This window comes from Biomphalaria glabrata, chromosome 5 (assembly GCF_947242115.1).
Source record: "Biomphalaria glabrata chromosome 5, xgBioGlab47.1, whole genome shotgun sequence".
Lineage (NCBI taxonomy): Eukaryota > Metazoa > Mollusca > Gastropoda > Planorbidae > Biomphalaria > Biomphalaria glabrata.
In genome coordinates this window covers 19,378,888-19,392,197 of record NC_074715.1, presented here as the reverse complement: position 1 = coordinate 19,392,197, position 13,310 = coordinate 19,378,888, and the positions used below count along the sequence as shown (strand labels likewise).

At 38.1% G+C, this 13,310-nt stretch overlaps 1 protein-coding gene across 2 annotated transcripts; it reads left to right on the top strand.

The window, feature by feature from the left end:
- Nucleotides 1-1,731: 1,731 nt before the first annotated feature.
- On the top strand, nucleotides 1,732-12,975 carry LOC106067114 (uncharacterized). 2 transcript variants are annotated; one of them, XM_056030911.1, is made up of 4 exons: nucleotides 1,732-2,051; nucleotides 2,142-2,377; nucleotides 7,732-8,100; nucleotides 11,499-12,975. In XM_056030911.1, exons 3-4 carry the CDS (start codon nucleotides 7,931-7,933, stop codon nucleotides 12,352-12,354), a joined length of 1,026 nt encoding a protein of 341 aa, XP_055886886.1. In that variant the 5' UTR covers nucleotides 1,732-2,051; nucleotides 2,142-2,377; nucleotides 7,732-7,930; the 3' UTR covers nucleotides 12,355-12,975. The 2 variants fall into 2 exon arrangements, with proteins under 2 accessions (XP_055886886.1, XP_055886887.1); XM_056030912.1 differs by lacking the exons at nucleotides 1,732-2,051; nucleotides 2,142-2,377 and adding an exon at nucleotides 6,942-7,156.
- The last annotated feature ends 335 nt before the right edge of the window (nucleotides 12,976-13,310 follow it).

Below are 13,310 nucleotides of genomic sequence, written 5' to 3'. Positions count from 1 at the left end.
GGCTACAATTGGGTTTCAGTGAATTCGTTGTTGTTGTTGTTTTTTTTCAAACTAAACGTTGTAGGCCTAGGCCTACATCTTTAAAAAAAAAAAGCAAAAACAAATTGAAAACACATTGAAATAGTGTTGCTTTGTTTTGTAAAAATGTTTGTAAAATGTTTTAGATCTGTATGTTTCGGATGTTCCTTCAGAGTTGAAGATCATCTACTTCTTAGTCCAAACCTCCCACTGGACGACTGGGGATGGGAGAGGACAGGGCATGAACCTGGGACCATCGACACGACTGAACTTAAGACCGTAGTAAGACGTAATTATCTTCTTGAAGTAACGTCTGTAATCTTTAAGAACAATGGTCTAGCGCACATACAGCACGACTGTTTTAAGTGATTTTATATTTAAAGCTTACTTCGGGTCTGTAGGTCTGGTGTTAATGGGCCTACTTTTGAGTATCTAGAAGAAAGTGGTGCACAGCTTTAGTTCTGCCCAGGACATTAGAGTGTCACGGGCCACAGCACTGCAAATAATGGCCGAGTCCAATAGAACTGAGCCCCTGTGGCTTCACTTTGCGCTTTGGTCAAGAGTTTCAATGGGAGCATCAGTCCTGCAGAGTAAACAAGATCATGGTAATGTACTTGTAATAAAGAGTTTCAATGGGAGCATCAGTCCTGCAGAGTAAACAAGATCACGTGGTAATGTACTTGTAATAAAGAGTTTCAATGGGAGCATCAGTCCTGCAGAGTAAACAAGATCACGTGGTAATGTACTTGTACTAAAGAGTTTCAATGGGAGCATCAGTCCTGCAGAGTAAACAAGATCATGGTAATGTACTTGTAATAAAGAGTTTCAATGGGAGCATCAGTCCTGCAGAGTAAACAAGATCATGGTAATGTACTTGTAATAAAGAGTTTCAATGGGAGCATCAGTCCTGCAGAGTAAACAAGATCATGGTAATGTACTTGTAATAAAGAGTTTCAATGGGAGCATCAGTCCTGCAGAGTAAACAAGATCATGGTAATGTACTTGTAATAAAGAGTTTCAATGGGAGCATCAGTCCTGCAGAGTAAACAAGATCACGTGGTAATGTACTTGTAATAAAGAGTTTCAATGGGAGCATCAGTCCTGCAGAGTAAACAAGATCTCGTGGTAATGTAGGCCTACTTGTTGTAATTGAATAGGACGTTAAAACCTTCGATTCAGACGCGCCTCTCTTTCTTTAATTCTCTGTTCCCTTTTTAATGAATAATTAGGCCTACTTCTTGACGCTTTAGGTGAAAAAAGTTTCTCTCTATCAATGTCTCTTTTGTAGGCCTACAAACAGTCATGTCTTTGTCATGCATTAGACAGTGCGCTAATACGCACCATTAATATAAAAGATGATATACTCTAATTTTTACAATATTATTGGGCTTATAAGACTACTCTAATAATGTACCTATGTTGTAGCCTTAGAAGTCCTTAAACATATAGGCCTACAGGTATTATTGCAAATTAAGCCTGATATTAGATATCTTATTGTTTAGTTTTATTTATAAAGATTGCGCAATTGGTTTACATTTTTTCTTCGATTTAAACATCTTTAATCGACTACTGTGAAACGACTATATAGTAATAGTATTATTTTGTTATAATCGATGATTTACATAGTTTGTATTCAAACGAAACCTAAATCACGCGCGACTGAGCTCACGAGCATGTGACCAGCGCAACCAAGTATAAAAAGCACTGACACTTACATTTGTAGACACCGCACTAGGAGACTTTATTGATCAGTTCACGTTAACCTTTAGAATAAAAATGTATAGATTCTTTATATGGGAGGGAAGCAGTTATTAAAGTTTTAATCTGTACAACTGCTTGGGCCCCTTTGTTTGCGGTCCAACACCAGTCTTCGATTAAATACAGCACTTTTTGATCAAGCCGGCATTCACTAAAAAATGGAGTTGGCGAATAACAAGTCTTTGATTTTTTGTTTTGTTTTTCAATTATGATGAATAAAAATGAAATGCAAGGTGGCTGACTTCACACGTCCAGAAGGGCTTTCGTAATCTCCAGTATTTTTGCTCGTTTAGTGTACTTTGCTGATGCCCAGAACAAGCGGTGAATTTATTATCACCATTTAATGTGACTTTTTTTCTTTAAAGGTTATGATTGCGACTGTAATTTTCGTTGCCTAAAAATAGTAGACATTGTGTGCCAAAGCTGATAAAACTCTTCCATTGCCGTGCCATCCAATGATTTGTTGCCGACCTGACAGCTACTACACAAAGTTCAGATGACCACTTGCCACATTGGAATCCTTCTCAAGAAAACGCAGATATTTGAATTGTATTATAGTCTTAGCGGTGTACTCTTTTTTTTTAATGTGAGCAGACTATAGGTAAGCACATATTTTTGCATATTCTAAATAATTATGAAAACTATTACATAATATATGTTGACTAATAATAGAGCAAATATATATTAAAAGATTTTAAATATACTTTTATTCATTTAAACAAGTGGTTAAGGCTTTGGATGGTCGTGTAGTATCCGCTCAAGATTGTCTTCTCGATGGTCCAGGGTTCAAACCCTGCTCTTCGTCATCCGTCGTCGTCCAGTGGAAGGTTTGGGCTAAGATGTAATAATCTTCAGTGTGCTAAAGGAACACCACAAGCGAAACATACAAAATAAAAAAAAAAAGTCATCTATGAATGCTTTTAATTTGATAATGTTTTATTGTCTCGTTGGGTGTTTAGGTTTTAAACATTCCTCGTCTTCAGAATAATAATAATATGCTAATTTTCATAGAAGTGTTTTAATGTAGACTAGTAGCCTAAACAAAAATGAATCCCATCAAAGTAGAACTTAAGTTGTTCTCGCATAAATTGTAGATGCACTCTGTTTCTCGTATTGAAATGCTCCAAAGCCAAAAAGGTGTTGTGCACTTGACATTGTTTTCCAATGGACTTTGATCTAAAGTAAAATTTTGTGACGGACTACTTTATAAAATAAAACAATTTCTACGGAAGTCTGAATTTACTTTGAACAATTCTAGTTGGAAGTAGGCTTCAAGAAACCAGAGATTTTTTCGATTAAAAAAAACAAACTTCTTAGAACATTTTTTAACATAACGGAAAGTCCGCTGTATGTGAATTTCAAACGGATTATTAAATGCATATTTTGAATAAACAATCATAATCAGCCTAGGCTACATGTACTTCTATGGTACTTTGCCATCAGATTGGAAATACTCTTTAAAAATCGATAAGTCCAAACAACAATTTAAAATAATTGTGGTCGGTGTTGCTGGCCACATGACACCCTCGTTAATAGTCAGGCATATCAATATAGATGCACTTTACTGCATCTGCCCAATAGATCGCAGGTCTGAAAGGGCCACTTTCATTTTACTTTAATTTTTGTATTTATTTTAAAAGGCTAGTCAGAGGACCTTTTTTTAAAAAAAATTCTATCGCAGTGTCTTAGGAGCTGTTCAAGAAACGTAACCCTACTGGTGATAACAAACATGAAAACTTTTTGAAGTCAGATTTTTTAGATTGAAGTGATTCTTGCTCTCAAGCGATTCAACGCTGGCCTGACTTCCCTACCTTGTTTTGTGTGAATTGATTGATAGAGTGAAATTCCTATACAGATTCAATTACAAATTAAATAGGCCCATTATTACTATTTCGACCTAAAATTAGTATTGGTAAGCTCAATTTACTTTGTCTTGCCTTTTTACATTCCGTTTTTCTTTATACTCTTGGTACTTTTTTTTCAGTCTCCTCTCTCTCTCTCTTCTATCCACGCTCTTTTTCATTTCCTTTTAGTATCATGTTCATTTATTTCCATATTCCTTCTATATCTTTTGATTGTAAACGAATGTCACGATTTGATGTTCATTATTATTGCAAATGTATGTTTAAATTTAGACACATTGTTTTAAGAATATCTCATCATATCATTACACAACATAAGCCCACTTTCACCCCCAACCTATCAACCTCATTTGCAAGTAGGGCAGAGAAACTGGATTACACCAGCATTGTCCCAAACATCATACTTAAACATAATAGGATAATTAACTAATCCTCCGGTTATCTTTCCTTTGTTGGTGCACGTTCTCCCCCTTTGTTGGCTTTGCATCTAAAGCAGATAATATCCCAATGTAACTCTGACATACCAGCCACTTCTATCATTCAGTATTGAATTAGTTCATACGTAGTAAATGATAGGCATTTGGGCCATAATTTGTCATCTCTAATGCTTTTGTGAAGTTCCATGATTTAAGTCTTTGAGCTTGACTTCTCCTGGTCCACCAAGTAGCCTATGCTAGTGTTTTGAAAAAACAAAAGTAGTTCAAGATTAATAACATTTAATAATTTGTGAGCATCAATATCAAGTTTTCAATATAGGAGAGAAGAAAAGCATTTTTAAAGAAAGAAAGTTGAATTGTAGTGCTCTATCGGCTAATGCTTTGACTACCAGGGGAACAATGCTTGTCTGTTTTTGTGATTGTTGAATTATTAAACAATTAGGCCTATAGCTAATCATAATGTAGGCTTATGTGTGTGAGCAGGTCAGGCAGGCGCGAGTGGGAAAGACCTATTCTCTGCTGCTCAACATTAAAATTTACCAACAGTAGGCAGATGTTTGCACTACTGGGTGGGCTCAATCTATGCACCTCGGTATGGTGACCAAGGGGCTAGAGTCACCTAAGTAACCAGACAACTAACTATACTAACTTAACTAAATGAAAACAAGATAAACTTTAGTTTACGATAAATTAAACAAAAAGAAACTTTATTTACATACAAAAATAAATCAATAATAAAATATAATATATACACTAACTTGAATAATCACTACTACTGGACCCATCAACTAACTAAAACCCTCTAAATCTACACCACTACAAACACTAACAAACTAACCAAACCAACTATCTAACTAAATCACTACAACTACTACCATAGACCTAGATCGACAAACTACAATAAACTAGTCTAGATCTACAATATCCTACTACTACAACCAACCCGTAACTAAAACTAAAACAAGAACATCTAGTATTCACTAAGAACAGAAACAGACTATAACTAAACCACTAATAAGGCAACACTACAGAAACAAAATAACACTAGCTTCCCTAGAATTAGATCTAGAATAGATCTACAGAAACAATAACAAAACTTTAAAACTAGATCTATCAATAGCAGAAACAAAATAACACTAGATTTCACTAGATTCTAGATTCCCTAGAATTAGAATAGATCTACAACAGCAGCTATTTCAGCAGAGTAATTGCAGCAGCTAAAAGCAGTAACAATAGCAGGCCGTCCCAGGTACAGGAATAAAAATATAATTAGACGACAGACCACAAAAATCTTCAGCTGTCACACGGACAGATATGGTACTGACCACTGGTCAAATGTACACTGAACTGTTTTTAGACAGCATGTAGTACGTCCCTTTTATACTATCCCGCACTAACCTATATAAATATGCGGAAGTACAATTATAAAATCTGACACTAACCTATAAAAATAAAATATATAAAAATAGATCTAACCTATACAACAAAAATACATTTTAAAAAATAGCTAAAATTGCATATAAAACTAGCTCTGGGAGCGCAAGCTCACAAGTGTATCAATCTAACATATTAACATAAAAAAACACAAACAACTTTTGGTGACTTATGATGAGTCATGTACCATAAAAAAAGAACCCCACTATAATTTAAAAATTCGTCACTTAACAGCAATTTAAATACTAAATTAAATAAAAACTTTGTGATCTTACTCTGAATTTTCGGTGATTTATTTCTTTAGCTATGAAGACTTCCGTACTATGTCGGGCTACAAAATAAGAATTTTAAACAGAACTATAAATTTGACATTTTTGTTTATATTCCTATATCGAGTCTTAAAGGCTTTTTTTTTTTTTACTCTTATTGGTTATCGTGAATCAAAACATACCGGTATTTAAAAAAATATTTTTTTTATTATTTGACCTGGTCAACACTAAATCATTCACCAATTTGTAATATCTTCTTGTTGACAAGTTGTTTGGACTTTGGGTATGGCCGAACCATATCAATCTTTATTGCGACATGCCGAGGCATCTATTTATGGCATTGTACACTGACTTGTACCTGGCCATGTATGTTTGTCGTTTAGTAGTAGTTAGGCATTGATCCGTTCAGATATCCATTTTGGGCTTTTGTTCCCTCCTGCAAACATCGATCCAATGTGAAACACGGCTAAGCGCTTTATATCCCAACGCCTATGAAAATAATAATTAAAAACAATGCCAGTAATTCCGCTAAAAAGATTGCTTATTGATAAAACGTAATTTGAGATTCACCCTCATTATAAGAGGACCAAATATATTAGGCCTAACAGCGGTAGTCGAACCTAGAGAGCTCCTGCTTGCTTTATTGAATGAACAATTGCCTGTCGGTATGATATCACGGTTCAACGCTCTACAGTGCAGTGATGTATTAAACAGTCTCACGTTAGCACGCAGACACACACACACACAAAAGTAGAAAAGATATATCTAATGATAATTTTGAACAGCTAATATAATTTATAAACTAAAGGGCAATAACTCGTTATAATTCCGAACTAACGAATTCTTGTGACTAGATTTCCTTGTGTTAATTCAGCTAGTCTTCGTTGTCTGTTCAAGCTTTACATAAGTATTTTCGTTTATCCATTGTTTAGAACGTCAAATCTTTTAGGGGTGTGGGAAGGTGCCAGGTGGTATGAAACAAAACTCGAAAGGAGAACGACTTTAAAGGTAGTCCTATGTAAATGCCTACGTGTAGATGGAAGCGACGTAGAGACAGACCTACCATCAATGGGAGTCTGGACAACATAGTTCTGATGTATATAAGTAGCTCCAAGCACTTTTGGCACATGGATGGGTGGGTAATCCATCTTTAGTTACCTAATACGATAGTGCAAGAGTTGGAAAGACATAATTATGTAGTAATATTTGTAAGTCTCATTCGATGGGACACTTTATAATGTGTTTTCATAGTCCGTGAAAAAAGTACAGGTCATCAAAACTCATTATTCAAGAGGCTAAGGGACAGAACTGAGATTCAAACAAACGTGTTGAAAGCGCGTATCCCATTTATCGTCAAAAACGATCGTTAGACAATCAGGTCAGAGGGCTGGACTTAATGGCCTATATGTAAATACATTGTCATGAAAAATGTATCTTGAATCCTTTTGCCATGGGCTATGCTCAGGGCCTTACGACTTGCGTGGCCCGATTTAATGGATGTTTGCGGGGCCTTCTTTTTTTTTTTTTTTTTGCAACAATTATTACTTTTAACTACAGCATTATACCAACATTTGTTATACAACATGCAGCCTGTACGAAGCAGCTCAACCGCAATATGTGCCTATGAGATGATTAAAGTTACGTCAATCGTACCATAGGCCTATACTAAATATGTTAAGCCTTTAAGTCTTACATCTTTAAAAGCCTGTAACAAGAGCCATGACTGATAGTGATATGCTTAATGTAAATTGGAGGGCCCCTGTCAGGCGCGGGGCCCAATTGGAGCAATCGGCTTAAGGCTGGCCTGGCAATGCTTTCACTTTTTCAAGGAGGATTTAATTGTTCCAAACGAAAAAAAAATATTATTTGTTCACGTTTCATTCGCACATTTAACTAATGTTTACTCTTTTAGTGTGTCCCTTCATGGAGCAGTTTACTTTCTTTTATTGTTAGGTTGGATATGCACATTTGATTGAAACGGTAGACCTAACTCCAGCACATGAGACGCCAAGCTTTGGATTGAATTTGCATCAAACATCTCAAAAAGATAAAAAGAAATGCCTTTTCAAAAAGACCTGAATCTTCGCACTGCCAATATTCATGATATCAGCTGAATGCAGTTTTAAGACCCCTTTAAAACAATTAGCACAGCATGTCACACAAACGACGCCCCACCACGACGAACACGAGGAGGCTGGTTCATGAGAACAATCGTTCGGAGCTCGAGCTCGAGAAAGAACTTAGCCGTCTGGAAAAGGAAAGAGCGGCAACTCTTAAAGAACTTGAAAACGAAACAAAATTATTTTGTTTGAATTCTTCCAGGTAAGCTAATTAGAAAATGATGCGCTAAATGTCGAAATAAGTTATAAACAGGTAGGCCTAAATCTTGAAGTTCTTCTCGAGTAGTGAAACATGTGCTTTGTCTAATTCAATGAGGAGCGAGTTCGATTCTTTGGTCCATATACTGAAAAGAACCGCAACACCGCATAGAAATAAACCTTAAGATAACCCTTTAATGACGCCGTAGATTGAAATGCTCGACACAGTCGGACGGTCACATCCAGCTGATGAAATATCATCCGGACTTAAGCGTTAAATCAGTGCCCAACATTGTACTGCCCGGCCCGGGGACCACCCGACACGCATCACGTTATGGAGTTCAATGGAACTGTGGTTAAACTGAGACTCAGCAGTTAAACTGAGACACTGTGGTTGAACTGATACTGTGATTGAACTGAGACTCAGCGGTTAAACTGAGACACTGTGGTTGAACTGAGACACTGTGGTTGAACTGAGACTCTGGTTGAACTAAGACTCTGCGGTTGAACTGAGACTCTGCGGTTGAACTGAGACTCTGTGGTTGAACTGAGATTCTGGTTGAACTGAGATTCTGGTTGAACTGAGACTCTGTGGTTGAACTGAGACTCTGTGGTTGAACTGAGACTCTGTGGTTGAACTGATATTCTGGTTGAACTGAGACTGTGGTTGAACTGAGACTGTGGTTGAACTGAGACTCTGTGGTTGAACTAAGACTCTGGTTGAACTGAGACTGTGGTTGAACTGAGACTGTGGTTGAACTGAGACTGTGATTGAACTGAGATTCTGCGGTTGAACTGAGACTCTGGTTGAACTGAGACTGAGGTTGAACTGAGACTCTGTGGTTGAACTGAGACTGTGGTTGAACTGAGACTCTGGTTGAACTGAGACTCTGTGGTTGAACTGTGTGTGGTTGAACTGAGATTCTGGTTGAACTGAGACTCAGGTTGAACTGAGACTGTGGTTGAACTGAGACTCTGGTTGAACTGAGACTGTGGTTGAACTGAGACTGTGGTTGAACTGAGACTGTGATTGAACTGAGATTCTGCGGTTGAACTGAGACTCTGGTTGAACTGAGACTGAGGTTGAACTGAGACTCTGTGGTTGAACTGAGACTGTGGTTGAACTGAGACTCTGGTTGAACTGAGACTCTGTGGTTGAACTGTGTGTGGTTGAACTGAGATTCTGGTTGAACTGAGACTCAGGTTGAACTGAGACTGTGGTTGAACTGAGACTCTGAGGTTGAACTGAGACTGTGGTTGAACTGAGACTCTGTGGTTGAACTGAGATTCTGCGGTTGAACTGAGACTCTGGTTGAACTGAGACTCTGGTTGAACTGAGACTGTGATTGAACTGAGATTCTGCGGTTGAACTGAGACTCTGGTTGAACTGAGACTGAGGTTGAACTGAGACTCTGTGGTTGAACTGAGACTGTGGTTGAACTGAGACTCTGTAGTTGAACTGAGACTCTGGTTGAACTGAGACTCTGTGGTTGAACTGAGATTCTGGTTGAACTGAGATTCTGGTTGAACTGAGACTCTGTAGTTGAACTGAGACTCTGTAGTTGAACTGAGATTCTAGTTGAACTGAGATTCTGGTTGAACTGAGACTCTGTGGTTGAACTGAGACTCTGGTTGAACTGAGGCTATGGTTGAACTGAGACTATGGTTGAACTGAGACTCTGGTTGAACTGAGACTCTGTGGTTGAACTGAGACTCTGTAGTTGAACTGAGATTCTGGTTGAACTGAGACTCTGCGGTTGAACTGAGACTCTGCGGTTGAACTGAGACTGTGGTTGAACTGAGACTCTGGTTGAACTGAGACTCTGTGGTTGAACTGAGACTCTGCGGTTGAACTGAGATTCTGTAGTTGAACTGAGACTCTGGTTGAACTGAGACTCTGTAGTTGAACTGAGATTCTGGTTGAACTGAGACTCTGCGGTTGAACTGAGACTCTGCTGTTGAACTGAGACTGGTTGAACTGAGACTCTGGTTGAACTGAGACTCTGCGGTTGAACTGAGACTCTGCGGTTGAACTGAGATTCTGGTTGAACTGAGACTCTGCGGTTGAACTGAGACTCTGTAGTTGAACTGAGATTCTGGTTGAACTGAGACTCTGTGGTTGAACTGAGACTCTGCGGTTGAACTGAGACTCTTGTTGAACTAAGACTCTGGTTGAACTAAGACTCTGCAGTTGAACTGAGACTCTGTGGTTGAACTGAGACTCTGCGGTTGAACTGAGACTCTGGTTGAACTGAGATTCTGGTAGAACTGAGACTCTGGTTGAACTGAGATTCTGGTTGAACTGAGACTCTGCGGTTGAATTGAGACTGTGGTTGAACTAAGACTCTGTGGTTGAACTATGCACAGTGGTCAGAAATTTTGTTGGGCAGGTCAATGTCACAGGCCGAATCAAGTCTGCGGGACGTAGTTTGGACCTTTCTGCCCTATTTATTCTGGCATAAGTTAACTGGCTTAAAAGATCTGTTTGAAAGGGGGAAAAAAGCACCTCGTGTTATGAACAGGCGCGGGCATTCATTGATAGCAGCGAGACTTGAAAAGCTATTGAGTGTTCCAAATATCCATTAAAATCTCCACAAATCACTTTCGCCCAGCATTTGGAGTGTTCTGCTCTTTTTGTTACGGACAATGCTTTTTTTTTTTCTCTTCTTTTGTCTGCCGGAAAGTGTCGGAAAAGGTTGCCAAGTGTGGTCATTTCTTTATACTCCGAGAAACTCCACTTTCTGTTTATTGTCCTTTACCAAAGTGTGCTGGTGTAGCTTTGAAATTTGTTCAGCATTCTTGCATTGATACATTCTTAACTGTAATTTTGATTTAATGATACTGATACTTGGTATAAAATTCATTTCAATGCGTTAGACAAAGTATTTTAAAAATTGGATTACAAAATAATCCTTAAAAAGAAAAAAAAACTTTATTGAACGACCTGAATTCGAACTCGAGAGCTCAAACCTCCTTAAGCCACCTCCCTAACAACTGTTCCAGCGAAGTGCTTTAAACTATAAAATTAATTGTTAGCCCACAACAAGAGAAAAGAGAGGGAGAGAGAGAAAAGAGAGAGAGAGAGAGTAAAAAATTAAGACTATGGTCTAAGTTGGAAGAAAAAGTGATACCACAGATGGTGTAGAATGTGAAATTGAAAACCAGATTGTTATCAGCTAGTGAGATCTCAACTCTGGCCAGACACCTTAGTGATGCCCAGGCACAGGACTGAACGTTAAAAGCAATGATAGAATGTTGTGCTCTCGTGCATGTCTTTTGTGTATCACGCTTAGTAAACAAATCAATGATTGAAAATTTTATTTGGTGATCTTGTAAAGTCTAACACTATTAATATTTCATGACATCATTTTATAAAATTCAACTGTAACTTTTTTTTTACAGCCCAACAAAAAATCTTGACCTTATGACTACAGTTACGAGTCCTAGACTTGTGTCATCAACCTCGCCAAAACCTGGCTTCAGAAAAGCTTTTATCAATGGAAGGGCTGACATTCAAGACTACATTGTCCCACTTGGACAAAGTCATAAGTTAGCAAAATCCTACGAGACCTTGTCCTCACCTAGAGAGTTAGCATCTCAGAGAACCAGATCTATTTCTCCGAGAAGTATCCGGCGTGAAACTAGCGTGACATCATCAGACTCCTCGCCTGCTTCTTCGCCAGAGGCAAAACGAAGGCAAAGTAATGCTAACCTGCAAAGACCAGCATCTTTCTATGACACTCTTGGATCTACCTCAGTCAAATCTCCTAGGGCTATTTCTGGAAGTGGGCAGATCCCTCAAATAATCATTAGTACCGAAGATGTTGGTAACATCACTCTGCCTCGATTGACCTCCGATGTAACCCTGGACTCATCCAAAGAATCTTTATCCCTTCCTGTAAAGAGAGGTCGAAGTTCATCTGTTCCTTTGATTGTTCCTCCTCCTGTTCAAGTCAATCCAATACTTTCCGATTCTGGAAATCCATCGATGCGCCCAAGAAGTAGCAGTATTTCTTTCCCATCTGAATCTTTATCAAAAACTTTTGCAAGACGGAACTCCGTGCAGAGCAGAGCTTCAGAATACCGAGGTCCTTACAGAAGGTCATCGATAGCCGTGGAGCACTTCATTCACGACCTTTCAAGGGGTATCGATCATTTAGGTATACATCACAATAATAATCGCATACCGCCATTATCTCCAGAAGAGTGGGAAAATCTTAAATCGTGCCGATATCTTCGGATGCCCAACCAAAGTTAGCTGGGCTTGAAATGTTTTTAGTTTCACATTATAAGAATAAGAACTATTGCAGCAATAAGGGAAACAACCTGGTATTCGACACAACATTACAAACTCCCGTTAATTGTGTTCATGTTGACCTACTCGGCAAGCCAAGCCTGAATAATAAAACAATTAATAAGATCCAAGATAAAAGAGCTTCATGACAACAAAAATAATCCAGATATTTTGGCACCATGCCACTACATAGATAAACTCGTTTCTAAAAGATTAATATCTTGAGACGTGTTCAGCTCTATACAAACCATGCGATGCGTAAATAATTCACTGCATAAAGGCATACGCCCCCCCCACCCCCCATTTTACAGTAAACTATATTGTTACATTTACAATCATGATTCAGGTTCGAATCCCTGTATGGAGAAATGTAATTATCCTGGACTTTCCCCCATTTCTAATAGACACCAAAGATTGGTTGAAAGGGGAAAAAAGGATTTTTTTTTTTTGGCTGGCCCTACACCAAAAGCAAATATCTTGACTTCGTTAGCCTTAAGGATTGATAGAAATTAAATAGACCATAGATATGGCACAATGATTCTCATTAATCGTAACATTTACATAAGGGTAAAAAAAAAAAAAGAATAGAGCTTATCGACCACATTCTAGTTTGAATGTTGAGTAAAGAGGCGCAGAAGACTTCAATGGTTGACATAAGATCTGTTATTAATATAATGATGTAGGAGACTTCAATGGTTGATGTAAGGTCTGTTAGATGATGAAAATGTAGGTAGGTCTGGTAGGAGGACTCGTGTAAGGTCTGTTAGATAATGATGTAGGTAGGTCTGGTAGGAGGACTCGTGTAAGGTCTGTTAGATAATGATGTAGATAGGTCTGGTAGGAGGACTCGTGTAAGGTCTGTTAGATAATGATGTAGATAGGTCTGGTAGGAGGACTCGTGTAAGGTCTGTTAGATAATG